Source organism: Maylandia zebra, linkage group LG23, assembly GCF_041146795.1.
Source record: "Maylandia zebra isolate NMK-2024a linkage group LG23, Mzebra_GT3a, whole genome shotgun sequence".
Classification (NCBI taxonomy): Eukaryota; Metazoa; Chordata; class Actinopteri; order Cichliformes; family Cichlidae; genus Maylandia; species Maylandia zebra.
Genome location: NC_135188.1, coordinates 31,198,753 through 31,226,364, shown reverse-complemented (window position 1 = coordinate 31,226,364; position 27,612 = coordinate 31,198,753). Strand labels below are relative to the sequence as shown.

Here is a 27,612-nt window from a genome sequence, read left to right as displayed (position 1 = left end):
CTGTTCACCCGAGGAGGGAACTAATTTCTGAAACAACAGCGCTGTCAGCCGGCGGTACGGCTAAGTACAGGATGAAAACCATACGCAAGCGCCCACTCTTTACGTAATGACGTAACGAGGACGTTTCCGACGACCCGAAAATGGCGGAGTACCTGGCATCCATTTTCGGTACAGAGAAAGACAAGTAAGTTTTGAACAGTTTTCAGTCAGTTTTAAATATTATTCGTTCTTAAATTCGTATAAGATATCGCTTTTATGTAAAGTGTGCTTGCAGTGGTTCTATTTTGCCGGCGGTGGGGCTTATTTTGTACCCACAGCTCAGCTGCATGTCCCAGTCAAGCTAACCTTAGCAGGAGGAAGCTAACGTTAAGCTAACGCTTTGAATGAAACTCATGCCCTGGCTAACTTGCAGCCTTTGCGTGCTGTTAGTTTGCGCCAAAACATTCAGTTGTTTTAAATGTTTCCAGTTTGTGCGTGCACAACTGGAGTGTATGTTAAGTGTATGTTAAAGAAATTTTCAAAAAGAAGAAGAAACCGCTAACGCGTGGCCCGCTCAGTTAAGAAGCTGATTAGCAGAGTACCTGTCTGGCTTGTATTGTTCCGCCCCACCGGTGGAGTGCAGCAGAAAGCATCTTCCACTATGTGCCTGCTGAAGTCTTAAAAGTAGCTTTAAGTTAGCTATACGTTTATGTACTGATGTGATGATTTCCACAAGTAGGATCTTTGGTTTCGTACGGGTGAAACACAACAGTGGTTGAGATACCCAAGCAGAGCCAGAAACGTACATCCATTTGTACTGTGCGTATTAAGAGGCTAGAATCAATGTAATTTAATTCCCGGACAAACTTTGATCAAGTATCGCGTTAATGAAAGATCAGTAAGTAGGCCAGCCGTAGCTGTAATGTTCACACGGTCTACTATGCGACTGATGTCTTTCAGTACTAGTAGTGAGCCCCGCAGTGCTTCATTGCTTCAGTCTTATATGAAAAAGACGTGACTTGGTGGTAATGATGGTGAAAAAAAGTTGTTCCTATACACCAAACAAATGAGTAACATGTATTTATTGTTCTTCTTACACATTCATTGTATAAGACAAAGTAATCCGTTACAGGTACTATTAGTGTTGCTGTTTGATGATCTCTTATTTACAGGAATGCGTGACTTGTCCCAAATAATTAAAAAACAACAACTGAAAATTGTTTAGAAAACTGTATTTACAAACAACAATGTACACATATTGTAGATGCTGGTTTTGACATAAGCTGCTACACATAATATATATATAATTTCAACAGATTTATGGGTCATAAAGTATAATTCCCAAATTCATTATAGTTGTTGATAACCCTGGTAACCTAAGCAGTTTATATAGTAAGTTTAGTCCATATTGCATCATTATATTAAGATTATCATTTGTATACAATCAACCAATTTCACAGAGAGCTATGAGTTGATTAAAATGCTTTTAATAGTTAAAAGAAATGCAAAATATATGTTTTGGAAGTTTTTTGGTACCTTTTTTTTCTTCCCACATCTTTTCGAGTATGTATTAAATGTAAAACGCATAACACCTCTGCACCTGGTGTCTGCACTACTCTGACATTTCACATGTCCTAAATGAAGCAGACACAGACTTTCGTTTCCTGACTGGGTTTTGCCCTGACTTCCTCTGGGAGTGGATGAAGTTCCAACTTCTTGTATAACTATGACTCCCAAGGACCTGACGGTCATGGCCCTGATACTTTTGGATTTCATTCTGTAATGCACCCCTCCCTCCCATTTTAGACAGGCTATGTAAATCTGGTCTTTCTGTTTTGCAAGGAAGCGTCTGTGTTTTGTGGACTTAGCCAGACGTCAGGCCTGGTCTGGCAGCGACAGCACCTGCAGGACTAGAGCATCTACAACAAGTTATCGGGTTGTGAAGCGTAGTTAGTCTCATTTTCTAACTTTGTTGGCTTTATGGTCTTTAAAACCAGCCTCAGATGTTAACAAACCTTCAACCAAACCTTTGTATTTATCACAGTCATTTCATTCGTTATCTTACCAGTCGGAGTGTGCAGCATTGTGCTGTTTCTGTGCAGTGTTATGGGTGTGGTTGTGTTACTGTAGTGCAGCTACTGTTATTGTATGTTGCATCTGTAATAAAACAGTTATTGTCTATTGCTTATAAAGGTTATATCTCTACGCTCCGTATTAGGTTTTGTCTATAAACGGTTTAAGACCCATCACTGATGGTTCAGAACAAACAGGGTAGTTGCATTCTGCTTTTTCATTAGTTCTGTTAATATGTCAACATTCGTACACCTTAGCAACACCCAAGGTCAGATTCTAAATATGTGTGATAATGATTTTTCTTCTTTTTTCAGGGTCAATTGTTCCTTCTACTTTAAAATTGGAGCTTGCAGACATGGAGACCGCTGTTCGAGATTGCACAACAAACCAACCTTCAGCCAGGTGGGTATCCCAGCAAAGTACCTTTTTAAATTGATGACTTTATTGCATGAGGTCGACCACGAACCCTCAGCCCTGCAGTACACTGATAACCCAGTGTACCTCCTGACCCACTTAGGCTATGTTCACACTGCAGGCGAAAGCGCATCAAATCTGACTTTTTTGACCCTATGCGACCCATATCCGATCATGGTGTGACAGTGTTAACAGCACAAATCCGATATTTTCAAATCCGATCTGGGTCACTTTTGTATGTAGTACTGAATCCGATACATATCTGATGTTTTAGAAAGCGACTGCTGTTTGAATGGTCATGTCGCATTAAATCCGTCTTTTACGTCACTGACACAAGACAGACACCAATTATCAGTGCCCGAGAAGACATCGTGAACGCTTCCTGGCCATCCAGTGAAACTGCTGGGAAGACAACGTTGGAGAAACGTGAACATTTTATTTGTACTGTATAATCTGCAGATTCTGACAGACAACTATACTTTGAAGCACTGCTCCTCTCTAAAACAGCAATAAGGATAATTATCAGGCCATATGTAAATAACAAAATAACTTTATAACTTAAAGCAAAACTGGGAAACGTAAAGTCTGAAACAAGTGTTTATATTAAGGGCCATCAGTCGAACAACACTGTTTGGTCTGGGTCTAAACAGAGCGTGTTGTGTGTGACGTCTTCTTTTGCGCATGTAGGCCGCTTTGAGTGTTCACACTAGAGCGCGTTTGCTGTCACATTTTATTTGTAGTGTGAATAGCAGACAAAAAAAATGGATTTGATCAAAAAATCGGAATTGAACATTAAGACCTGCAGTTTGCCCTCTTGACTTAATGAGTTGCATGCCGTGGCCCTGAAGGATTTAGACACAAGAGCATAAAATTGCTCATATGCGCTCAAAGTCTTTGTGGTTTTAAAGTTATGTTAGGTTTGCATGGTGTGTGTAAAAAGTGAGGGTTTTTCTTGGCTCAAAATGAGCCTTTAGAAGTGGCTACGCTCATAAGCACAATTGGTCTGCATGCATAAAGCAATGAGTCTGTTACCCTAAAAAGTGTCTGTGAATTTTCCTGTTAAATGTATCCCATGCGTGAGTATATTTGATCTCTTTTACAAGAGAACTTGTCCTGGTTCTAGTGATTTTCATTCTGTGGGTGGGTGTAAATGTGAGAAAAGTATTCTGGTCATTGTCCTGTTCATGTTATTCCAAACTCATGTGCTTTGTTTGTCTTTGCCTTAATGTGTCACTGACTTCTTGTTGATCATTTTCAGTGTGGGGTTTTTTTTTTTTTTTCATTTGTTTTTTTTTTTGTGTGTGTGGTATTCAGTAACCTGTGTTTTGAAATTGGGAAAAAGTTGGTGCTTTATGTTATGTGAAGTATGTGAAGTTGCGTGAAGTAGGTTAACTGAGGTTACTGTGAGTGTGGGCTAAAATGTAGAGAGTGGGGAAGACATGGCAAACTTGCCGCAAACACACGGCCAGCCTACATTCCAGTGTAGTTTTACATTGACCCTAATATGTCACACTTATCACATTTCTTGTTCTTTTAAATGTGCTAAAGCATGATATTACTGACAGGCTCAAACTGAAGTCTTTGTTACCAGAAAAGGTTGAAAACCTGACACTCCTGGCTCACCAGATGCACTTTTTCTTGTTTTCTCCACAGACCATCTTGATTCAGAACATCTACCGCAATCCTCAGAACAGTGCGCAGACAGCCGACGCTTCTCGCTGTAAGTGAAACTTTCATCAGCAACGTTTTCTTGCTCTGTTTCCTAAAAGCACTGGTCCAATATAAAAGCACATCCAAGGGACTGCTTCAGCCTTCTTCACTGGAGAACTTGTTCGGACCCCATTATCTCCCACGAACCCCAACACAGTTGATGTGTAATATCTAACCCTGTGGTTCCCAAACTAGGAAGGCACAGTTATGAGAGTAATGGTCCAGCAGTGCTGAATAAAATGACACATGGGTCTCTGAAGCAAAGCGTGGACAGTACAACTGCCAAAAAGACCACAAAATATACTGAGGCATATCTCAGTCTCTGCTTCACCACAGTGTGTAATGAAAATGGACCACTGTGTCGTATAATGCTATGCCTCTTTTCCACTAGCACCTGCTGAACTTGGTTTCAGCTGTTTTATATTAAAACTGAGGACCACCTTAACATAGACATAGACATCGACATCGTTTTAGTAACGCGGCTCGAAACTCCCATGACGTTGTTTGCACGTGACACAAAGCAAACCTCGAGCTCCCTACGGATTCTGTCATCAGCCATCTCAAACACAACAACGTCTGCCACTTTAAAAAAAAAAAAAAAGTACCTCCTAACAGGCACTACCACCTAATGGAAAACCATAAAAATATAGTCGAGTAAATTATTCCACATTAAAAAATAAACAAACATGGTTATACTCAAAATAATGTGCAGTATATTAAAATGGGTTTCAACAGGGAGAATAACAAAAGTCTGCACTTTGTTGTTCAGTCAAAACAAGTTCAAACTTTTTAAATTACGTAGGCAGTTTTTAAATTGCTGCCTTGGTGGAGGTTTGTGCTTCCTGAGTACTTGTTGCTTCTTATTTGTTATTTTTCTTTAGGTTCACATGCTTAAATTGTATTTCTGTATTGATCACTAAAAAGCTGTTTGGAGTTTGTGAGAAAAAAGTGTGTATAAGATTGCATGTGAGGGGTGGCCTTGAAAAATGTTTTTATCTACTGATGGAGGCCCTGCAGAAAAAGTTTGGGAACCACTCGCCTAATACAAACAAACAAAAAAGCATGAACACCTGCTTCTGATGCCTCTGCTTTCACGTAACTCAGAATGCAGTAAACAACCGTCTGACCAGTGACACTAAAGCAAACAGTGCTTACAAACTGTGCTGATTATGGAAGAAATGAGATCAGTAAATATGTCGAGCCCAGTCTGGCAGAGCTGAAGCAGACCCTCTCATGCAGGTAGGTTGGTAATGGAGTCATAGGCTGCCTGTGGATTGAGAATTAGCTTGTCTATTTGTCTTTGGGCTCTGTGTTCAAACTACACATCCAGCTAGCTTTGACAGGCCTGTATTTGGTTTAATGTTGATAGACTGTCTTTTAATACACAGCTACTCTGTACTTGATAAATTAAAAAAACAAATAGAAATTTGTAGTACTTGAAGTGGAGCTATTATGCTTTTTCTTATAGTCTGTTATATATGTACTTTTAAATGTTGTCCAAAGTTTCAGATAATGTGAACGTGTGAGCATATGGACAAGTAGTGCCTGTGTGCCTTCAGACTACTCTGAATGCTCAGATTCGGAGAGTTTTTTTATACTCTTGGTTCTGTATGATGTCATAGAGAGATGGGTATAGAAACGCCTCCCACCTGCTGCTCTCGTTATGAGAGGAAGCTGATCAGAACAGTTTGCTTAAAGAGAGGGCAACAGGAGCCAAATCAGATAGATGTAGAAAGATGGTGAAATGGGCTTTTGTGCCAAGGCATGAATCACGCAGAACTACCCTAGTAGGAACCAAAAATTAAAAATTTGGAGCTTCAAGTGAGCATAATGGGTACTTGTGGTTAGAGCTGGGCGATAGAACGATAACGATATGTATCGCGATATAACTTTTACTCGATAGAGAAATTAAGCTATCGCGATAGACCTCACCGCTCTTGTCCTCTTAAAAATAAATAAATAAAAAAAAAAAAGGTCAGCCAATCTAAATTAAGTAGCGCAGAGCCGAACCAATCACAGCCGCAGCGTCACGTCGCGTGACTTGTTACGTACAGCACAAGTGCCAAGCCGCACGTGTGTTTGTTTGGGAAGCAGCCAGCGGGTAATGGAGCCAGCGCGTAATGGAGGAAGTGGAGAGTGTGCCGACTAGAAAAATCAACCGAGCGTGACCGAAGAGAAAACAGATGATGGTTCCAACGCCGGAGAGATTGTCGAACGGAAGAGCCATAGAAGTTCCGTAGTGTGAAGGTACTTCGGCTATTTCAAGTCTGACAAAAAACAGAGTAGCGTGCACTGTAAATTGTGCCGAAAGCAAGTCTGGAAATACAATAAACTGGTGCATGCGTCACACTGTGCGCCACGTTATTGTTTCGGTGAAATGAATTTCTACAATACTGTTAATTCTACTCTCTGCAGTGTTTAAATGCTTACATATACACACAGTTACTGTCCGTCCACACATACGACTCGGTTCTGCTTCTATGCCCCAGCTTTGTTTACTTTTTCCCACCGAGGCTTCTAGACTTCTGATTGGCCAACATTTCTGCACGGTTAGGAATCTAGCGCCACCTGCTGCTTTGGCATGTTCATAGCAGCGTTTTCCTTCATTTCTGCCTTTATGTGTGGACGGGATTATTTTTTAAAACGAAAACGGAAAATCTCCGTTTTCAAAAATACCCGTGTACGTGTGGACGTAGCCTCAGTCTCTGACTGGAAGCGCTAATTCGTCATTCGGCTTTTGTCAGACTAAAGTAACTGTTAAAACAGTTTGAAAAGCTAAGCTATACAACAAGGAGAGATTGAGAATTTCCTTTTAGTTCTCAGTTTATTTGATATTGACAAAAGTTAGTCAGTTTTGTCTGTTCTTCTGTAAAACAAACTAAGATTTATTTTTAGAATTAATATTTTGTTTCTAAGTGGAATTGACAATTTAGTAGTCTGTTTCGTTTGTTCTATTTTGAAACTTAAACGCTTTAGCGGCTGCCTTTTGTGTAGTTTGCAATATTTGCCTTTATTTATCTGAAAAAGTCTCATGTTCCTTAAGTACATCTACCCTGTTGAACTTATTATGGGAAATAAATATTTAAATAAAAACAAGCTGCTGATTATTTCACATTTTACTTGTGAGCAACAGCACATTTAAATCTTACAAATATAGTTATTTGGCTTATATCGTGATAGATATCGTTATCGCCTGAAATGAAAAAAACATATCGTGATATGAAAAAATCTCATATCGCCCAGCTCTACTTGTGGTGGATTTAGAAGTAGAATGGGAGGCAGAGCCTTCAGCTTCCAGTTTGGAATCGTGTGACAGACAGTATCTCTACTTTCCTTTTTGATAAGTCATTTGGTTAGGGCTGGATCAGGTGACCCTGAATCCTTCCTGAGTTATACTGCAATAGGTCTAGGCTGCTGGGGGATTCCCATGATGCATTGAGTATTTCTTCTTCTTCTTTTTTCACTCCCTATGTGTTTATACACCTCTGCATTTAATTATTAGTTATTATTAATCTCTGGCTCTCTTCCACAGCGTGTCTTTGTCCCGTCTTCACTCGCTCATCCCCAACCGGTTGCAGCAGATTGCCGCCCCTCCCTGAGCCTGGTTCTGCCGGAGGTTTCTTCCTGTTAAAAGGGAGTTTTTCCTTCCCACTGTTGCCAAAGTGCTTGCTCATAGGGGGTCGTATGATTGTTGGGGTTATTTTCTGTTTTTTTTATTATAGGGTCTTCACCTTACAATATAAAGCACTTTGAAGCAATCTGTTGTAATGATTGGGGGCTATATAAATAAAATTTAATTTTAATAATAGATCCACTTCAAAGAAAAATCCAAGTGAGGCTATAAATGTTTTAAAGAACAAGTTCAGATTATCCATTATTTTGAGGTGAATCTTTAATGAATGAATGAATCTTTAAGCAGAGTTTTCATCTAATGAATCAACTCAGAAACACTTTAAGAGACTAAACAGGTGTGATTGATGATCTGTTACCTCCAAAATTAAACTTTGAGTCAAGCAGTGTTCTTTTAGACCTTTATTAATATTACAGCCTTTTTATGATGAGCTAAAATATTCAAAAGCTACATTATACAGCGTGATTGTGCAGCCTTGCCTTCTTGTACCACAGATCTGCTATATTAAGGGGAAAAACAGCGGAGTGGTCTATTTTTTATTTTTTTATTTATTTTTTTGAGATTGTGCAAACGGGTGTAACCATCACATGATCAGCAGGAGCAATTTCACAACAGAAATTATCTAATAACATTGTTTTCCTCCCCAGCTCTGTATTCGGTTGGATTTATATCACAGCAGTTTACGTTTTGTATTTCAGACCATTTCCCTCTTGAACATTTACCTTCATAACCTTGAAAACTGCCCAGTCTGCTGATGCTTACACTGTAAGTTCTCCCTTCATCCGCAGGACCCTCCAGCACTGACTGCACTTAATTCATTATACCACACCTCCCCACATCAAATTTGGTCAAGTATAGAATTGTGTCCTCTGTACACACACACACACACAGAGTTTTTGGGCCTCATGCTGTTTTGCATGTTTTCCAGGCCTAAACTCCAATTAGCCCAGTCAGTGTCATGCACTGATGTGCAAAGAGCAGCTTTTCTTTCACTTCCTTCATTTTCAAGATGTGATTAAACCAAAAAGCTATAATTAAAGTACTGTTTCTGGGTTTTCTACACTTAATGTTTTCATACTGAGTGCACAGTGATTGCTTCTGCATTACTGAAGCTGGCTTCTACTAGTGATGCCCCCGACTTAGTCAGGGGTTTGTCATTAAAATGCATATTTAATGTTAGGATCCCTGTGTACTCAGTGAACAGTTCTGTAAAGGTGGCAAAACACTGCAAGAAAAGTCATTTTAAAGTAAATCCACCAACCTGGAGAAGACTAAAGGGTTTTCTTGTTAAAGACAGTTTGTGTAGCATCTCCTTCAGAATCTTTACTTTATATTATTAACAGGGTTTAGCAAGATTTGATGTTGCTTAACATGGTCTGAGTTTTTAACCACCAGTGTCTGTCTAGCTTTGACATGACTGTCCCTTTTTGGGCGTTTTTTAGGTGCCGTCAGCGATGTGGAAATGCAGGAGCACTACGATGAGTTCTTTGAGGTGAGTGAACTTTTGTTTCTCCTTTGTGTCCCACGTGTGGCACTGTTGGACGTCATGAATGTGTTATCTGCATATTTCAGCCAAAAAGAGCAACTGGGGCAAGGTGTTATTGACAGTGTATTCATGAAGCAAGGATCTTTTATTGGTTTAGAGGGGCTGGTATTTGGCTAACTAATAACCCAATAAAAACTGATTGTGAGTTTATCATGTTCATAGGTTTTGAATATGAGATTTAAAAACAGTTTTTATAATATGTGTTGTAGAGATGATTGTTTGTAAAGGTTAATAATCCTTCTTAGTTGTTATATAACTTATTACTCACTGATTAAAAGCCACTCAGCATGACTCCACAATAATAGCATTACTTACTACTACATATTATTTACTACACAGTTTTTACATTACCGCCGCTTTGTACTTTGGTTAGTTTGTGTGGTAGGTTTTCCTGGTTATAAGAGGTGCAATATAAGAATAGAACTGGTTTGACAGGTTTCGATTGTGCCCCCCCCCCCCCCCCCCAATATCCAACACAGGAGGTGTTCACAGAGATGGAGGAGAAGTATGGAGAAGTGGAGGAGATGAACGTCTGTGATAACTTAGGCGACCACCTCGTCGGCAATGTCTATGTTAAGGTCTGTTTTAGGATCTTGGTTTATTTAAACGGGGTTGAATTGTTATGATGAGCTTAAACCAGTAATTTCCTAAGTATGTGTGTGTCTTTTGGGTGTAGTTTCGTCACGAGGAGGATGCAGAGAAAGCCGTTATGGACCTTAACAACCGCTGGTTCAATGGCCAGCCCATCCACGCAGAACTCTCCCCAGTCACTGACTTCAGGGAAGCCTGCTGCCGTCAGTATGAAATGGGGTGAGTATTGTGAGAAAACGTGTTAGTGTTTAATGAAAGCATTTTACTGTATTTAATTAACCAGCTGACTAATAGACTATAGCAGCGGTCTCCAACCTTTTTAGCGCCACGGACCGGTTTATGCCCGACAATATTTTCACGGACTGGCCTTTACAACAAAATAAAATTAGTACCGGTACCGAAAGAAAGAAAATGTATTCATAACACATGTGAAAAGACCCAGGAAAACCAAGTAAACGATAACAAAATAACGCTCAAAACCGATAAAAACCCTGAACATTTCACACCTGAGCCTCAACTCTCGCGGCCCGGTACCAAACGACTCACGGACCGGTACCGGTCCGAGGCCCCGGGGTTGGGGACCGCTGGACTATAGGAAGGGAAAAAAAAGTTTTTTATCTAGAGCCAAACCACAACAACAGTTGCCCCAAGATGCTTCATATTGTAAGATAAAAACCCTATGATAATACAAGAAAACCTCTACAATTGGACAACCTCTATGAGTAAGCATTTGGTGAACGTGGGAGGGAAAACTCCCTTTTAACAGGAAGAAACCTCTGGCAGAACTGGAGGGGCGGGGCTGTAGTGAGTAAAAAAAGGAGTAGAGGTTAAACTTTCTTAAAACAAATACTGCATGTGCATTTAAGAGAATTTTGTCACTTTGTACTATGTGTAACATCGTATGCTCACAGTGTCACATTAGTTTACTGTTAATGCTGGCACTATCGGCCTCTTTAATGCTTGAAAGGTTATATACAGGGGTGCACATAAGTGGTCTGCAGGTGCGCTGTCAAAATAAAAAACGCGCACTAGATAAGAAGTTGTCCACTAGAGTGGGATTTTCACGGCATATTCTGCACCACATCGCTGTGCGTTCATCATTTGTTTGAAGCCAGCTCACCTCCTGCAACCACTTTTCCAAGAATACGCACTCCTTTTGCGCTTTGGACTCCTGACATTTCTTTGGAGGTGGAGGAACACCAAAGTAATTGCTTAAAGGAGCCTGCTTCTTTGACTTCTTTAAGAGTTCTAAACAAATCTGTCCTCCTCCAGAAAATCTTATGTACGCAAACGCGTGTTGCAACTTCTTAGCTGGTGTGCGTCTTGTTTTATTTTGAAGGCGCATATACAAATACAGGCCAGGCCATTTACTTAGACAGTCTACAAGATAATGTAGACAGTGTCATCCTGCCGCTGATGGATAGATGACAGAGCCTCACTGTTCACCCTGGAGCCAATGCTTGTCTACCAATCAAGGATGCTAGCCTCAGGATGCAGCACTCGAAGCAACTGTAATGGGCCTGTCTCCCTGAGTGTAAAACAATCACATTTAACTAAAAGGACAGCATCAGCTGACACGATGATGGCACAGAGCAAAGGAGAAGCGTGCACATGTAGTTACACTCTGTCCTTGGTCAGTGATAGGGTCTTTGCGATCTTTTCCTTTACAAGTCCCTCTGTGATTTTTTATTTTTTTTTTCCATTGGATCAACGGGGTTGTTTGCTCTCCCTCAACTCTGGAGGCAGATAAAGATTAGGTGTTCTGCTTGGTGGGTTGGCAGGGCTCCTCAGAATGTGCGACTATGAGCCAACTTTTCCTCGTGGCACAGATCTACAAAATGCAAGGCCAGCAACGTTAACCCTTCACATCCTGTTTTCCTGTGTTACATACTGCCAAGCTAAGTCACATTGTTTCACACTCTAAACCGGTGACTGTTATTCATGCATTTATTACATCACATCTGGCTTTATCGTTCACTTGTTTATGCAGAAACTCTAGAATGGCGTACTCTCACATCACACAGTTGCTGATCCAGCTCCCTGATGAATCCAGGGTCCATTTTAAGATTCTGGGTTTGACTTCTAGAGCTTTTCATAGGCAAACATCAGCTTACATGAGCAAACTTTTAGATCCCTGAGTTCATGTGATCAGAGCCTGCTGGCTGAGTGTCTTGGGAACTCATCTTCTTTACGAAAACTAAAGGAGACAGTTTTGGGCTTCTGGAACACTCTCCTTCTGAGAGATCTGTGACTGGAACTTGATAATTTATATTCTGGTGTTTTGTTTGAAGCACTTTGTGATGTTTATGTAGAAAGGTGCAATAGAAATCAAACTTCACACACTTGCTTACTTACAGAGAGTGCACCCGAGGTGGCTTCTGCAACTTCATGCATCTGAAACCAATATCAAGGGAACTGAGGAGGGAGCTGTACGGCCGCCGCAGGAAAAGGTCCTGTAAAGCCCGAGAGCAAGACAACTGCTTTTGTGTATGGCTTTTAAATTTGAAAATAAATATCTTTTGCTCTCTTCTTTACCAGACACCGCTCACGCTCGCGCTCCCGGGAACGACGTTCCCGCTCCAGGGATCGACGGCGGGACCGCGAGAGGCGGAGGTCGAGGGATCGAGAACGCTCCGGAAGATTCTGAAAGTAGACGAGATGGACCCACCAAAATTCTCCCCCTAAAGCCCAACAGTGATGACAGTTATTTTGTTTTTTGTTTTTTTGTGAATTGTTGGAAGTGTTCTTTCTCTTATTCCCTTTTTTTTAAGACAAGCTTGTGCCGCTTTCTCAATAAAAAACAGATTTGTAACTGCATCTGCACCGCTTTTCTTCAAGACTCAATCCTATTCTAGGAAGGATTTTATTATGATTTATTATTACTCTGCTATATTTTTATACCAAAGCTGCTAACCAGAGACTAATTTTAAAGCTCCTTCGTAGTCTGTCAGACTGTAAACTTTCCTTCACACAGTCACTAACAGCGGACAACTGTTGCTGCATTTTTTTTCTGGTAAATGGCTGATGCAATGCTAACTAATCAGCCTGTTCTTTTACTAGTTCCCTTTTTTGACACTTCGCTTAAATTTGATGTGATAAATATTCTGGTAGTTTAAGAAGGGGAAAAAAAACCCTCTTAAGTAAGAAAAAATTACCTCCAGATAGATCTCAAATCTAAACTTATTTTGTCATAGTATTGATTGAGCAATTAAGATGGTGGGTTAAGATCCACTTAAGATGGTTTAAGTTTAATGTGCATAGTCTGGAGTTATAAAGATACAAATACTACAATAAAGTACAAATACATCAAACTTCTATGCAAATACAGTACATGTGTTGTACTTTTAAATGCTGCTTGGGAGTTGAAAAGTATTTTATTTGTATTTTTTTAAGAGAATTTATAAGTCTAGTTACGTTGTCAAAAAAATAGATTATTAAACCCTTGCTTACTTGAATTCAAATGTTAGCGAAAAAAAGACGTTCATGAGAAGCTTTCAAGTTGTTACACGCGGTGTCTACGTGCGCGGGGGTGTGTTTGGTCAGTAAAAAGTAAACAGGTTCCACGGACTACTTTACCTCAGCGTTTTTTTCCCCCTCAACCCCTTTTAAAGAAATCTCCGTACAGCCCACAAACAGACGCCCCCACCGCAGCCAATAAGAGCGTCTCCCTAAAAATTCTGCGCTCCATACAGTTTAGTCCACGTGCGTCGGCACGTTAAAGGCTTGCTTTGTCGGAAGTTGATCCCTAGGCTGTGCAGTCGTCTGCTCGTCGTACCGGAGTACAGTTTTCTCGCAGATTTCAAGATAAATCTCCAGGTGAGTGAAAATAAAGCCGCCTGACACAGAGAATGGAAACGAGGAGAAGCCGACGTATTTAAACACACTTTTTTTCGAATTAAATTAATTTATATTTTCCCATGGGCTGATAGAAAGCTGCCTCCAGCTCCTCAGTTCTGATGCAACATTGTAGCTGCGCAGTTCAGGCTTTTGTTGGACCTTTTCCAGCCGATGTGTTATAATTCAGGTGTTCGCATACACACTGCGGTGTCCTATATTTATTATATTAAATTATGTAAGCATTACTGGGGGGGTTTGTTTTTATTTTTTTTTTACAATTAATCGCTTTTTTGCTTTCCCCCCCTTTTGGTTACCTTTTGTAGTTTGTCTCCTTTGTATCCCGCCACATCATCTATTATTTTCAAATGACGCAGCGTTTATTTCTATCATGCTGTTTCCGTGCTCTGGTTCGTTTTGAGCAATGCAGCCAAGTGAGATTTTTCCCCTTTTTTTGTCTTAAATCTTTTTTTCCCAGAAAATTGTGACAACCTTTTTCCTTTTTTTCTTTTCTTTTTTTTTTTTACTTCGATAGCCTTCAGTGTTATCGTTAAATTGTTTTATTAAAAGAGGCTAAAACAACTATTTTCCTGCGACCTACACTGTCCTATTAAAGGTTATGCATGTGGGTGAACCTTTATACGGCCTTTCTATGGCCATCATTACTGCTATTCGCATTGGCACATCATTTGTGATGGCTCAGTGGATATCTATAGTGTGCTGTTGTATTGCCAACAAGCAGATACTTCGGTTGTGTTTGTTGCTGCCAGAGCAATTAAATGCTGCAAACCATAAAGGGATGCTGCAAGTCATAGTCACCACTGGACTCCCAAGAGTGGTGAACATACCATTGGTGCTTTCCTTTTTCTTTTCTTTTTTTCCTTTTTAAAGCAGATAAACGTATGAGGGGGGATTTTTCATTAGAGTGGACCGATGTTGCCAAACTCTGATTTTTTGTGTTATGTTTCTTTAGCCTGGGACCTTTAATTAGGGATTGGACTCTTGGCTGAAGTATGGTGTATTAAACCAAACTTAAGTTTAAGCTGGGCAAATCCTCTTTCAAGTCTTTCTTGCCCTGCAAGCCTGGCTCAGACTTGTTTTGTGTGTGTGTGTGTGTGTGTCCTCCACCAGGAGGATCATATTTCCCTGTTAAACCCTGTAAGGCCGACACATACCACACACATTTGCCAGCATCGATGTTGCAAGTGTTACTGTAATTAGCAGTGTGCCTAGCAGTGGTTGTAAGGAAAAGGTAGGGTAGGTGGTTTGTGCTTCTGTTTAAATTTTGATAGCAGATCAAATGCATGTATCATCGTAACGGCAACATTCCACAAAAGCGCGTGAAAGCCAGCTCCACTCCGTGTAGAGCAGGGAGCTGCAGGCTTAAGAAAATGTGTTTAGTCCACTCCTGTGGACATTGTCTGAACTCATTCTGCAGTCAAAGACAGGGGCCCCGTTGTAACAGCTGGCCCTGTCGGTGTGTGCTCTGTGTGTTAGTGAAGCCTCATGTGCTACCATTGCAGCTGGGGGATGGGAGGGAAACAACAGGATGTAGTAAGAGGAAAAAGTTGGGCTTGTAAATCTGTGGCAGTCTTAGCAACTGGTACTTATCTTACTTTATTCTGTTCTGTAGTTTTGTTGTTTAACTCATTGACTGATTGATTTAAAGTCTTAAAAAGTTATCACAGTGACAGAAAGTAGTAAGATTAAAATGTACTGAAAGTTTGAGAAGCTCTTGTTGTACTGCTCTCGTGTTTGGAGTCATATAACCGTCACATGAAATGGCAAATTATCATGTTGCAGAGGCTGTGACTGTGACTGAGGTTTGTCTTGTATTTACAAGTGAAATTTTAAAATTGTAACTTGTTTTCCAGCTAATCTTTCTTTTGTTCCTGCCAGTTTAGCCAAACTGCCACTCAGTGGTTTAGCTCTCTTCCTGGAAAGTTATTGCTGAAGTTCATGTCAGGTATTTCACCTCGTGCTTAATTACCCAGCTTATTTGTCAAATTAATGATCAAAGACTGGATTTAAAGCTTCCCTTTGATCTCATCAGACTCTTAAACACCCGACTCAGATTTAAGGTAATGCTTAACATTTGGTTAGCCATTAGTAGCATTTATAACCAGTTATAACTGATTACAAAATCTTTTTATGGTTTAGATTAACTACATTTACAAACAATGAGAAAAGCAGTAATTTTCTTTTCTGTAGATCCTCAAAACGGATGCGTGCCTGTCGGTGTTGTGTGTCTAAATCTTGATATGTGGGAACAGCAATCAGTCTTATGATTTATAAAAACAATACTGCTTACCAACCCCCTAAAAAGAAGCTTTTGTTTTTTCCTGTGGAGAAGAAATGATGAAATATTAACTGAAGTTTTATCAGCCCCACCCCCCCTTGCTTACTCCCACTTTTGCTTTCTCACGTAGCTTTGATAAGGGCAGAATTTGGCCACTCGTCATGACTAGGCTAAACTAGACTAGACTGAAAAGCGGTGGTAGATGGAGATGAGCTGTGGATTTGTTTTAGCAGTGCAGATGTCACTCAGCATTAATAAAAGAAAGGAGTGGTTCAGTGTTTGCTTTGCACTGTGTTTGCTGATTGGTGAAGTTGAATGTAAGCTTTAACAGATTGTCCTTTAGCTCACATTTGTCATCTCTTGGAATTTTTTTCAGGTTATCTTATTTACAATAAAAATAGCCCTTTTATATTGTACGGTAAAGATGCTACAATAATAGAGAGAAACCCTAACAGTCAGACACACCCCGTGATCACGTAATTTGTGACAGTGGTGAAGAAAAACTCCTTCCTTAACAGGAAGAAAGCTCTGGCAGAATTTAAAATTAGAGAGGGTCCTTCCCAAAGCTGGTTCCACAGCTGTGGATAATCAGTCCAGCACTTGTGACTGAAGTATCTCAACTTTAAGTTGGGTTGCCATAAAATCGTGCATCAAACTTGTCCAAATATCCAACAAGAAACCCATCCAAATTTTAGCATTACCATGCATTCATGCGGTTCTTGGATGGTCGGATTTCCTTCATTTGGAAATTGTTCCACTTACAAACATGACACATTGGATTTTATTGCTCAGAGGGTTTAAACTGCACTTTAATAGTTATTTCTGTAAGATACACCTCAGTTGTCGAAACTATTGGTGATAACTTTTCTAAAAAGTAATCGAGGTCACACAAAGAAAGTGATTGAAGGATTGAGCCCATCTCCTTGGTATAAACTCACAGGGTTGAATATTTTGAGCCCAAATGAGCAGTAGAAACTGGAGCTATTTAGTTAATAATAGAGAAATGCATCATGCCTTTGATGCAGGTTGCAGAGAAGGAGACTACTGCTTGTGTCAGTCAAAAACAACATTATGAAAGTATTTAATTTCCTGGCTGTCAGCCAAGTCACTGATGATGCAGGAAAACTTATCAGAACATGCTGTAAGAACAGTGTGTTACATAATTGGATAACTTTACAGTTGGTTTTTTTTTTTGGTTTTTTTCCCCTTAAGTTAAGCAATGCCATCAGTTCCCTCATCCAAAGAGACCACAGTCAACAGCCCTGTGTGCCCACACGCTGGCAAGCTGCACGGCTTCAGCAACGGAGAGAACCTGAAGACGGAGGAGGAGTCGCAGGAGGCAGCCAGAAACATTCAGATCAAAACAAAGAACTCTTCTCCCGAAAGGAAATGGATCCGGCCCGACCTTCCCAGCCGCTGCACGTGGAGCCTAGAAGCCTCAAAATCCGACTCCCCCCACACTCAAGTTTCAAGGTCAGCGTGCCAGTCAGATATCCACTGCTTCTTGCATCTCAGCACTGTTGTATTGATCTGCTGTTACAAATAAAAAAACTGTCGTAAAGGCGTTACACTATTTGTTTAAAGCTCTGAAAAAGAGGCTGTTATTTTTGTTGTTGTTTAGACTTCTCAGACCAGTGAAGTGAGTGGAAATGGGTGCTATTATCTCACACTAGTGATAGCAATAAAAGACAGTCTTAGCCTGATAAAGAAGTGATTACCGTCCAGTCTATCTGCACAGCCAGACGTGGCGCTTCTGTTTATCATCTCGCTGAGGTTTCTTCTTCTTTTTTTCCCCTTCTCCTCTCAGGACTGTTGCACCAGCCATTCTCCCCAACATCCTGAACAAAATCGGTGACACTCCCATGGTACGCATCAACAACATCCCCAAAGCCTTTGGACTCAAATGTGAAATATGTGAGTCACACCACATTCAAGCCGAGACACATTCAGAAGTTGGTTACGTCTGCCTGGTTACTGTGCAAACTTGTGAGCGCTGGTTGGGGTGTGAGCGTTTCTTCAGATCACAATTGTATCTTAATTGTTTCATTTGGCTCCTGTGATTTTTAATATGTTATTGTGACACTTTTTTTGGTGTAGTGGCCAAGTGCGAGTTCTTCAATGCGGGCGGCAGTGTCAAGGACAGAATCAGTCTGCGGATGGTGGAGGACGCTGAGAGAGCCGGGATCCTCAAGCCAGGAGACACCATCATAGAGCCCACCTCTGGAAACACTGGTAATCCCCTGCATGCGCCTGTGCTGGTGTGAAAAAATACACGAAAGCCTGTGCTGATAATGCCACTCAAATCTGCTTCTTTCTTTTGTTCCTTAAGGTATCGGACTCGCTCTGGCTGCTGCAGTGAAAGGCTACCGTTGCATCATTGTCATGCCAGAGAAGATGAGCATGGAGAAGGTGAATTTCCTGTCATATAGAAACCACAACTCACAGAAACATGGCAGGTTTTTTTTTCTGTCAGAGTAAAACATGTCTAGACTGCTACAGCTAAATTGAAGGGTATGATTTCCTGATAGAAAAGTGCGGTTTCTGTTCAGAGGGGCTTTTCCTGAAAATGTTGCGACTAAGTATGCAAATCGCAGCCTGTTATAGAGGCAGAGGTCACGCTTTAGCATTGCTGTTGCATCATATGATGCAATCTTTAAAAGCTGTGCAAAAATATAAATCTAGTGTACATTTGTACAAAATGTTCAAAGTTTTTGTTTGAGGTCTATATTATATCTTATCTTGTTTTTTTGTTTTTTTTTTTGTTTTTTTAAATAATCATATATCTTATGTTTTGTTTCTAAAGGGATTTTAATAATATTTTCTGATTATTTGTTCCTGTTTTTTGTTCAATTTTTTGAACATTACAACAAGCTCAGTATTCCTTTTTAATTTCTTTTTTTAATGAATTTATTTTATTAATTTATTCTTTTTTTTCAAGCTGTTTTTCCACAGTAGCTTTCATTAAATTACATTAAAATAAAAACATTAGTACCCTTTTAAAAAGACTACTGTTCTTCAAGCTTACTGCATATCTATTAATTCTAATGAATCTTGAATGTTTTAAAGAACAAATTCCTGTCGGTGTTTCTCACTGCAGTCAGGCCATCGTGTACAAGTGTTAATATTTGTCAGATGTTCTCGACAGGTGGATGTCTTGAGAGCACTCGGAGCAGAGATCGTACGTACGCCCACCAGCGCCCGTTTTGATTCGCCAGAGTCTCATGTGGGCGTGGCCTGGCGCCTTAAGAACGAGATCCCCAACTCGCACATCCTGGACCAGTACCGCAACCCGAGCAATCCCCTGGCTCACTACGACACCACAGCCGAGGAGATCCTGGAGCAGTGTGAAGGTACGAGCATCCTGAGCTGTAAAATTTACAGAAACTTCTTCAACGGCATTATTGCTTTTTCCTTAAAACTCACTTTAGAAGTTCACTGGAAATCAAGTCAACAAGGTTCTGTGTTTCTGCTGACAGGTAAGGTGGACATGCTGGTGGCTGGTGCAGGCACAGGAGGGACGATCACAGGCATCGCCCGCAAGCTGAAGGAAAGATGCCCAAATATCAAAGTAAGCTCTTTCTTGAGATTATGTTTCTCCTCTTTTTTCAGATAAATATCTGCTGAGCTACTTGTGGCTTATGAATGGTGTGTTTTGTGCGCAGATTGTTGGTGTTGATCCTGAAGGTTCAATCCTGGCTGAGCCAGAGGAGCTTAACAAGACCGATAAGACCCAGTACGAGGTGGAGGGCATCGGGTACGACTTCATCCCCACCGTCCTCGACAGATCGGTTGGTTCAAGCGGCGTCTATAATCCCATCTCCTTTTCATGAATGCTCCTAAGTGAGCATGGTAATGTCGTATGTTTAATATTACTTTTTTTTTTCTTCCCCCGTCAACATTTCCAGGTGGTCGATACGTGGTACAAGTCCAACGATGAGGAGTCCTTCAACATGTCTCGTTTGCTGATCAGAGAGGAAGGCCTGCTGTGCGGTAAGTCTTTGTGGTTCCTGATTTAGGTAGGCTCTTCTACCCTGGGACTTATTAGTTTTTTATTTTTTTAGTGGCCAACACACAGCACTTATTTCAGGGCCTGTTCTGAGGTAGTGACTTGTGATTGGCCTTGAAAAACAATATGGAGCTTTATGCTGATTGGTTCGATTCATTCATTTTTTGATTTATCCTACCACTGATGGTCACAAGAGACTTTGCTTCAACCAGGACAGGCAGGAGGTGGAACTAAAATGTTTTTCATAGTTTCACTCTGGTTAGTTTCTAAAGCTCTGAAACTCCTCCAGAGCCCAGTAGATCACCACAGGAAGGTGCTCCTTATAAACAAACGGCAGAATTCATCCTATTCGAGGGGACGTGGGTGTGAATGGTTACTGACTGGCATACAAGACAACAGAAGAAGCACAAAGCCTCCAGGAATACTTTTGCTCCCAGGGAAAAGCTTCATGAGGAAGATGTTGTGGGTACCTGGGTGCCACTTAAGGCAAACTAACCTACCGGCGATCGTGGCTCAAGACTTGGAAGTTCTCCTTGTGATAGGAAGGTTGCCAGTTCGAGCCCCGGCTTGGATAGTCTTGGCTGTTGTGTCCTTGGGCAAGACGCTTGACCCTGCTGGTGGTGGTCAGAGGGCCCGGTGGCGCCAGTGTCCAGCAACCTCGCCTCTGTCAGTGTGCTCCAGGGTGGTTGTGGCTACAATGTAAAGCGCTTTGGGGTCCTTATGGACTAGTAAAGTGCTATACAAATACAGGCCATTTACCATTTTGCTTTTTCCTGTAACAGGAGGCAGCTCGGGGACGGCCATGGCAGCAGCTGTGCATGCCGCCAAGGAGCTGAAAGAGGGCCAGCGCTGTGTGGTGATCCTGCCGGACTCCATCCGCAACTACATGTGAGTTTCCATATATGTTTGTGCTAGAGGTCCTTCAGATATATGCAGACAATTTGTTTGCTTTCTTTGTGTAAACACAGATCAGTCTTTTCTTTATCTTTTCTTCTTTACCCCCCTCAAGGTCAAAGTTCCTGAGTGATAAGTGGATGGTCCAGAAGGGCTTTTTGAGGGAGGACGACCTCATGGTGAAGAAACCATGGTGCGTGTCATTTAAAAAGACCAAATCTCCAGTTTTTAAGTCTCTCTCTATGTACGCTCATTAAACATGCCGTGTTCTCACAGGTGGTGGAACTTGAAGCTGCAGTGCCTGAACATGTCTGCCCCGCTCACTGTCCTGCCTACCGTTAGCTGCCAAAAGACCATCCAGATCCTCAAGCATAATGGCTTCGACCAGGCGCCGGTGGTCGATGACACAGGGTGGGTGTGCTATAGGTAGAAAGATTAGCTTTACAACAGAAAAGCACAGAATATTAGATCTTCACACATTCCTGGAAGCTGTGTTTTAGACCCTGAAAACCTTATCCTTGACTAACCTTTAACTTCACTTCTTGTTTATGTTTTTGTGTGTAGATTGATCCTGGGCATGGTGACTCTAGGCAACATGCTATCTTCGATCCTTGCAGGGAAGATCAACTTGTCAGATCCTGTCAGCAAAGTGCTTTACAAGCAGTTCAAACAGGTTAGTTTGGTTGGAAATTTAATGGATTTTAAAGACTACTCTTTTGATTCTGATTGGCTGAGGATGATCTCCAGGTAGGGAGAAAAAAAAAGATTGTAAACTTGCTGAACTAGAAAATTGGGGTTTGAAATAAGACTTGTTTTTAGTGCTAAAAAGACAAATTTGTGTTATGTTCTGTTCCATTTCTTTGTGTATACAGAAAGTTTTACTGTGACAGATGTTGTGACAGCTGTGTATATATCTATATATTTCTATGTATCTTTATATCTTCAGCACATCCTCTTATTTTAATTCAGATCACACTGACTGACAACTTGGGAAAGTTGTCCTCGATTTTGGAGATTGACCACTTCGCACTGGTGGTACACGAACAGATCCAATGTGAGTACAGCAATGCACACACACTGCCAGAAGTTTGTGCTGTGGCTGGTTGAGCTGCTGTTGTCTGTGGATATAAGTCTTGACAATCTGTGCGTTTAAACTATGACCAGGGGTTAGTGATTCAATGTGTAAAAACATTGAGTTTGTGTATTTGCAAGAACCACATTTTTAACAGCTCTGTGAGCTCAGTATATCCGCTTCCTGCTGCTCCTTGCTTGAGTATAGATGCACAAGCTCAGTGTGAGAATCTGGGGGCAGGCTTTAGATGACCTTGACCGTCCAAGTAGAGACAATTTAGCAAACAGCAAGCTTTGTCAAGGTTACATTTAAGCAGGCTTTTTTTTTTCTTCAGTATTGAAATCCAAAATGTGCAGGCTGAGAAGGAATCTTCAATCTTTATCTTTTTCCTTTGGCTGCACCCATTAAAAGTGGCCCTACACCTAACATCCTCCTTTGTCACACCAACCCTTTGAAGGGTGTAGTGAAATAGGATAAGCAATCTTTTCTGTGGTCTTCCTCTTTTCCTCCTGCACAGCAGCTTCATAATAAAACCAATTCTGCATCTTTAAATTGATCAAAGATGGACAAACAGACCTATCAATCAAACTTGCACTGTGCAACTTTTATCATCCCCATATGGCTGTCGGAGTGGTTACACAGACCAAGTAGGCATTAATTTAAAAAGGTTGAACTGTAAAATACAGTATACCTGCCACTGATCGTAATCAGCTTTAGATGGCGAGTAAGGCGCACAATGTGGTGTGATCAGCTACATTTATTTATTCTCCTCCCCCCACCCCCACCCCATACTGCACATTCTGGCATGAGCACTCCCTGTTGCTGGTAAAATGGAGCTCTGACAGCAATAAATAAACTCCAGAAAGGTGGCAGCTACTGTTACGTGTCAGCTGATACACATGTGTAAGTGTAATATTGCTGATGTTGAACCTAACTGACATATCACGTGCATATTTAGAATACTGCATGTGTCTCATTTACATTCGTATACTGACAATAGTATGTGACCATGCTGCATACTGGATCCTCAGCATCAAATGGCTAAGGGACATGACTGTCCATTTGGCAGCTAAAGAGACAACTCCAACAGAATATTGAAAAGTTTAAAGAGCCCACTTGGCTTGTTCCACTGCCCCCTAGTGGCCAGAGTCCTACATTACAGTTGTAGGAATTATTATTATTATTATTATTATTATTATTATTATTATTATTATTGTTATTGGGTTTTTTTTTTTTTTAAAGTTTTTAGTGGAAGCACTGCAACACTTTGATAGTTGAGTTAAAACCTTTAGACTAATAATTGCTCTGATACTATCTTTTCTACTCCTTGTCCTCCACCAGACTTGACTGATGGCTCTCATAGCAAAAAGCAGATGGTTTTCGGGGTGGTGACAGCTGTCGACCTGCTCAACTTCGTCACAGCCCGGAAGAGGCAGGAGCGCTCCATGTCAGAATCCACCGATGAGCTGAATTAAAAGCAAAGACACTACAAGCCTTTACATTTCTTACTTTAGAATGACAAACACATTGACATTTAGTTTAGTGTCTTAAAGATGGCAGAAAGTTTTTTAGAAGTTTTGGTTTGAGTTTGGCTCTTATTTCTCTCTTTTTGAATCATTTTTGTATGTTTGACCTTGAGTCTTGAAGTGTAATAAGCAGAATACTTTGTTCTACTGTCAGCTTATGATGGGGGTTGTTATTATTGCTCAAGCCTGTAGTGCTCGAATCTTTTATAAGTTTTGTTACAGTGTGTAGACTTTTATTGTTTTGTATCGGACTTGAAGAGAGGCTGCGAGGAAAGTAAATGATTACATCATCACTTTGGCTTTGTATACCAGACAGGAATACAAAAGTCACATTCAATTCATTTATTATGGGAGTTGCTGTGTGTATGTGTAAAATATGCATATTATATTTTCATTATTGCTCGCTGTATGCTGATTTCATGATTGTGTGTACACAGAATAATCCATGTCAGGTAATGTGAAATCTGAATATAATCATGGTGTTATTCAAGTGTAAAGTAGTCTGGACTACTTAATCTTTGCAGTGTCTAGGAGAAAATATTTTTCTATGACATCATTTTTCCTTAATGGATGTATAAGGCTAAATAAAAATTACACTCTGTAGCAGTGTGGCTTCTTTTTTCCCTTTGTCACAATTTGAGGAAAAAAATATTCAGAAACAAAAAGATGCTTAGGGAAACTTAGGAATGAGGTTAGGTAGGTTGTACCTACTTTGCCTTCAGAACTGCCTTAATTCTTCACAGCATAGATTCAGCAAGGTGTTGGAAACTTTCCTCAGAGATTTTGGTTCATGTTGACATGATGACACCACACAGTTGCTACAGATTTTTCACCTGTACATCCATGACTGGACTCTCTTGTTCCACCACATCCCAAAGTTCAGAATCAGAATCGTGTTTATTGGCCAAGTATATGTGCAGACACATACAGGGAATTTGGTTCCGGTAGATGGTGGCTCTCAAGCACAGCAATGTAAATCACACACACACACACACACACACACACACACGTGTCTATATATACACATTACACATACATACACAAAGCTGTGTAAACCAACTATAAATAACAAATCTAAACTTATATACATAAAATACAGAAATGAATGAGGTGGAATGAATACTACAAAATGTACATAAGGTGCAGCTGCAGTCTGGCAGTGGGAGCAGTGTGACAGGTCAACTGTTAAGAAGGGAGATGGCGAGGGGAAAGAAACTGTTCCTGTGTCGGGTGGTCCTGGTCTGCAGGCTTCTGTACCGTCTGCCAGAGGGCAGCAGATCAAAAAGTCTGTGTCCAGGGTGTGAGGGGTCTGTGATGATTTTCCCTGCCCGTTTCCTGGTTCTTGAGAGGTACAGATCCTGGATGGAGGGCAGGGGCATGCCGATGATCCTTTCTGCTGCCCGTACAGTCCGCTGCAATCTGCTCCTGTCCTGTTTAGTGGCTGCTCCATACCAGACTGTGATGGAGGAGCACAGGACAGACTTAATGACCGCAGTGTAGAACTGGATCAGCAGCTCCTGTGGAAGACTGTACTTCCCCAGTTGTCTCAGGAAGTACATCCTCTGCTGGGTCTTTTTGAGGATGGAGTTGATGTTGGTCTCCCACTTCAGGTCCTGGGAGATGGTTGTACCCAGGAACTTGAAGGTCTTCAGAGTTGACACAGGGCTGTCTGATATGGTGAGGGGGAGCAGAGTTGAGGGATGTCTCCTGAAGTCCACTGTCATCTCTACAGTCTTAAGAGTGTTCAGCTCCAGATTGTGCTGACTGCACCAGAGTACCAGCCGCTCAACTTCCTGCCGGTATGCAGACTCATCACCATCTTGAATGAGGCCAATGACAGTGGTGTCATCTGCAAACTTTAGGAGTTTGACAGCCGAGTTCTTGGAGGTGCAGTCGTTAGTGTAGAGGGAGAACAGTAGTGGTGAGAGGACACATCCTTGAGGGGCACCAATCCTGAGGGACCGGGTTTCAGAGGTGATCTCCCCCAGCCTCACTTGTTGCATTCTGTCTGTCAGGAAGCTGGTGATCCACTGACAGGTAGCTGGTGACACGCTGAGCTGGGAGAGTTTGGAGGAAAGAAGTTCAGGCACAATGGTGTTAAAAGCCGAACTAAAGTCCACAAACAGGACCCTGGCATAAGTTCCCAGGCGGTCAAGGTGTTGCAGGATGTAATGCAGCCCCATGTTCACTGCATCATCCACCGACCTGTTTGCCCGGTAGGCAAACTGCAGAGGGTCCAGCTGGTGGCCTGTAATGTCTTTCAGATGGGCTAACACCAGTTGTTCGAAGGATTTCATGACCACAGACGTCAAGGCGACAGGTCTGTAGTCATTCAGTCCTGTGATGGTGGGTTTCTTGGGAACAGGGATGATGGTGGAGCGTTTGAAGCAGGAGGGAGGTCGTTGAGTCTGGATTGGGGAGGGTGGGGTGGTCGTTGAGTCTTGATTGGGGAGGGGCAGGGTGAAGGGGGGAGAGGTGGAAGGTGTGTTGGGGGTCAATGTCTGAAGCAATGTCCCTGGGGAGGGGAGGGTGGGGCGTGGGAGTCTGTCCGTCTCAAACCTGCAATAGAAAGTGTTTAACTCGTTGGCCAGGTTTTTTTTTTGCTTCAATAGTGGGTGGGGGGGGGGGGGGCGTCTGCAGTGTTGGGGAGTAACGGAATACATGTACCGCCGTTACGTATTTAGAATACAAAATATGAGTAACTGTATTCCGTTACAGTTACCGTTTAAAAAGGTGGTATTCAGAATACAGTTACTTTGTTGAAATAAACACTGCGGTACTTTCCTGTTTCATTTTGTCGCGGGTCAGGACTGTTTGGATTTTGTTTGACAGCTACGTTCTTTCGTTCCAGGCGGCAGCGTTATTCCTGTCTCGGTACTGAAAGCAGCTGGTGTTGTACAGCTCCGAGTTGTTTGCTACCGCATTGATTAGCCTTCCCCTCCATTGAAGTATGAAAGGCTTTGGCTGGATCTGCCCCTTTGACCTAGGTAACAGCCACGTCACCAGGCTCCTGATTGGTTGTCGCGGCGCGATTTGACGCTGGAGTTCAGATTTTTCCAACTCGAGCGGTAGACGCGAAACGCGCGTATGCACAAAATGCAACACAAAAACTCACGCGCGTGGTTTTATTCGCGAGTCAAACGCGCCAGACGCGCTACACTGACGCGCGTTTCACGCGTTTTGGCGTTTTCGCGACGCAAATCTGCTTCCGAATTTTCGCGGGACCCGCAATCGCGCGTCATCGCGCCTTTCCATTGACTTTACATGTAAACCTGACGCTCTATTCGCGTCCATCGCGTTCGGTGTGAACACACCGTTACGGTTGCCATGGTTACAGGGCGACGCTCTCTCTCTCTTTCTGCGACTGTGTGTTTCCTGGGTGAGAGAGCGCCTTTTCGTTGTTGTTGTTGTGCTAAGCTAACAGGCAGAATGCTACAAGCATAGCTCTAAAGAATGTAGCATCAAAGGCAGTACAGACGCCGCGTCTGTAGCTGGTGATTTCCTGCAGGCCCCTCCACACTGACGCAGGGTCGGTGGCTGAGAGCCGTTCTTCCAGTTTCTGGGAGTAGATGCTTTTAGCTGCTTTGATCTCCTTGGTCAGTGTGTTCCTGGCTTGCTTGTACAGGGCCCTGTCACCACTTCTGTAGGCATCCTCCTTGGCCTTACAAAGAAGTTGCTCTATTGGATGGAGATCTGGATCACTGTGGAGGCAGTTTGAGTACAATGAACTCATTTTCATATTCAAGAAAGTAGTTTTAGATGACTTCAGCTTTGTGACGATGTTTGAACAGTGGTCTGTTGGTACCAAGGAACCAAAAGTGCACTAAAAGCATCACACCCTGACATTATACCACTTAACAGCAGGTTGAACCATTCACACAAAGTAGGATGGATCTGTTTTTGTTATTTACACCAAATTCTGATACTTTCATCTGAATTTCACAAATTTGAGACTGCCAAGAACAGTCAATGTTTTTACAATCTTCCATTGTCCAGATCTAGAGAGCCTGTGTGACATGTAGCCTCAGTGTGGTCTT

General features: G+C 41.7%; 2 protein-coding genes across 2 annotated transcripts; both read left to right on the top strand.

Moving 5' to 3' along the window:
• Positions 1-35: 35 nt before the first annotated feature.
• Positions 36-12,761, top strand: LOC101487435 (splicing factor U2AF 35 kDa subunit). The gene is made up of 8 exons (XM_004570164.2): positions 36-184; positions 2,367-2,454; positions 4,120-4,186; positions 9,250-9,299; positions 9,833-9,931; positions 10,030-10,163; positions 12,302-12,394; positions 12,483-12,761. The coding sequence occupies exons 1-8, from the start codon at positions 141-143 to the stop codon at positions 12,589-12,591; spliced, it is 684 nt and encodes a 227-aa protein (XP_004570221.1). The 5' UTR covers positions 36-140; the 3' UTR covers positions 12,592-12,761.
• Positions 12,762-13,574: 813 nt separating this feature from the next.
• Positions 13,575-24,178, top strand: LOC101487143 (cystathionine beta-synthase-like protein). Its single transcript, XM_004570162.6, has 15 exons — positions 13,575-13,760; positions 17,290-17,550; positions 17,885-17,991; positions 18,175-18,309; positions 18,407-18,486; positions 19,223-19,427; positions 19,554-19,645; positions 19,740-19,865; positions 19,983-20,067; positions 20,866-20,971; positions 21,093-21,170; positions 21,254-21,388; positions 21,542-21,650; positions 21,947-22,031; positions 23,391-24,178. The coding sequence occupies exons 2-15, from the start codon at positions 17,297-17,299 to the stop codon at positions 23,522-23,524; spliced, it is 1,731 nt and encodes a 576-aa protein (XP_004570219.1). The 5' UTR covers positions 13,575-13,760; positions 17,290-17,296; the 3' UTR covers positions 23,525-24,178.
• Positions 24,179-27,612: the final 3,434 nt, after the last annotated feature.

Bases quoted from the DNA above. Each gene is read 5' to 3' on its own strand.
- LOC101487143 (XM_004570162.6), top strand. From the start codon at position 17,297: ATGCCATCAGTTCCCTCATCCAAAGAGACCACAGTCAACAGCCCTGTG. The intron at 17,551-17,884 runs GTCAGCGTGCCA...TTCTCCTCTCAG, and splicing joins CCCCACACTCAAGTTTCAAG to GACTGTTGCACCAGCCATTC. The intron at 18,487-19,222 runs GTGAATTTCCTG...TGTTCTCGACAG, and splicing joins AGAAGATGAGCATGGAGAAG to GTGGATGTCTTGAGAGCACT.
- LOC101487435 (XM_004570164.2), top strand. From the start codon at position 141: ATGGCGGAGTACCTGGCATCCATTTTCGGTACAGAGAAAGACAA. The intron at 4,187-9,249 runs GTAAGTGAAACT...GGCGTTTTTTAG, and splicing joins GACAGCCGACGCTTCTCGCT to GTGCCGTCAGCGATGTGGAA. The intron at 9,300-9,832 runs GTGAGTGAACTT...TATCCAACACAG, and splicing joins ACTACGATGAGTTCTTTGAG to GAGGTGTTCACAGAGATGGA.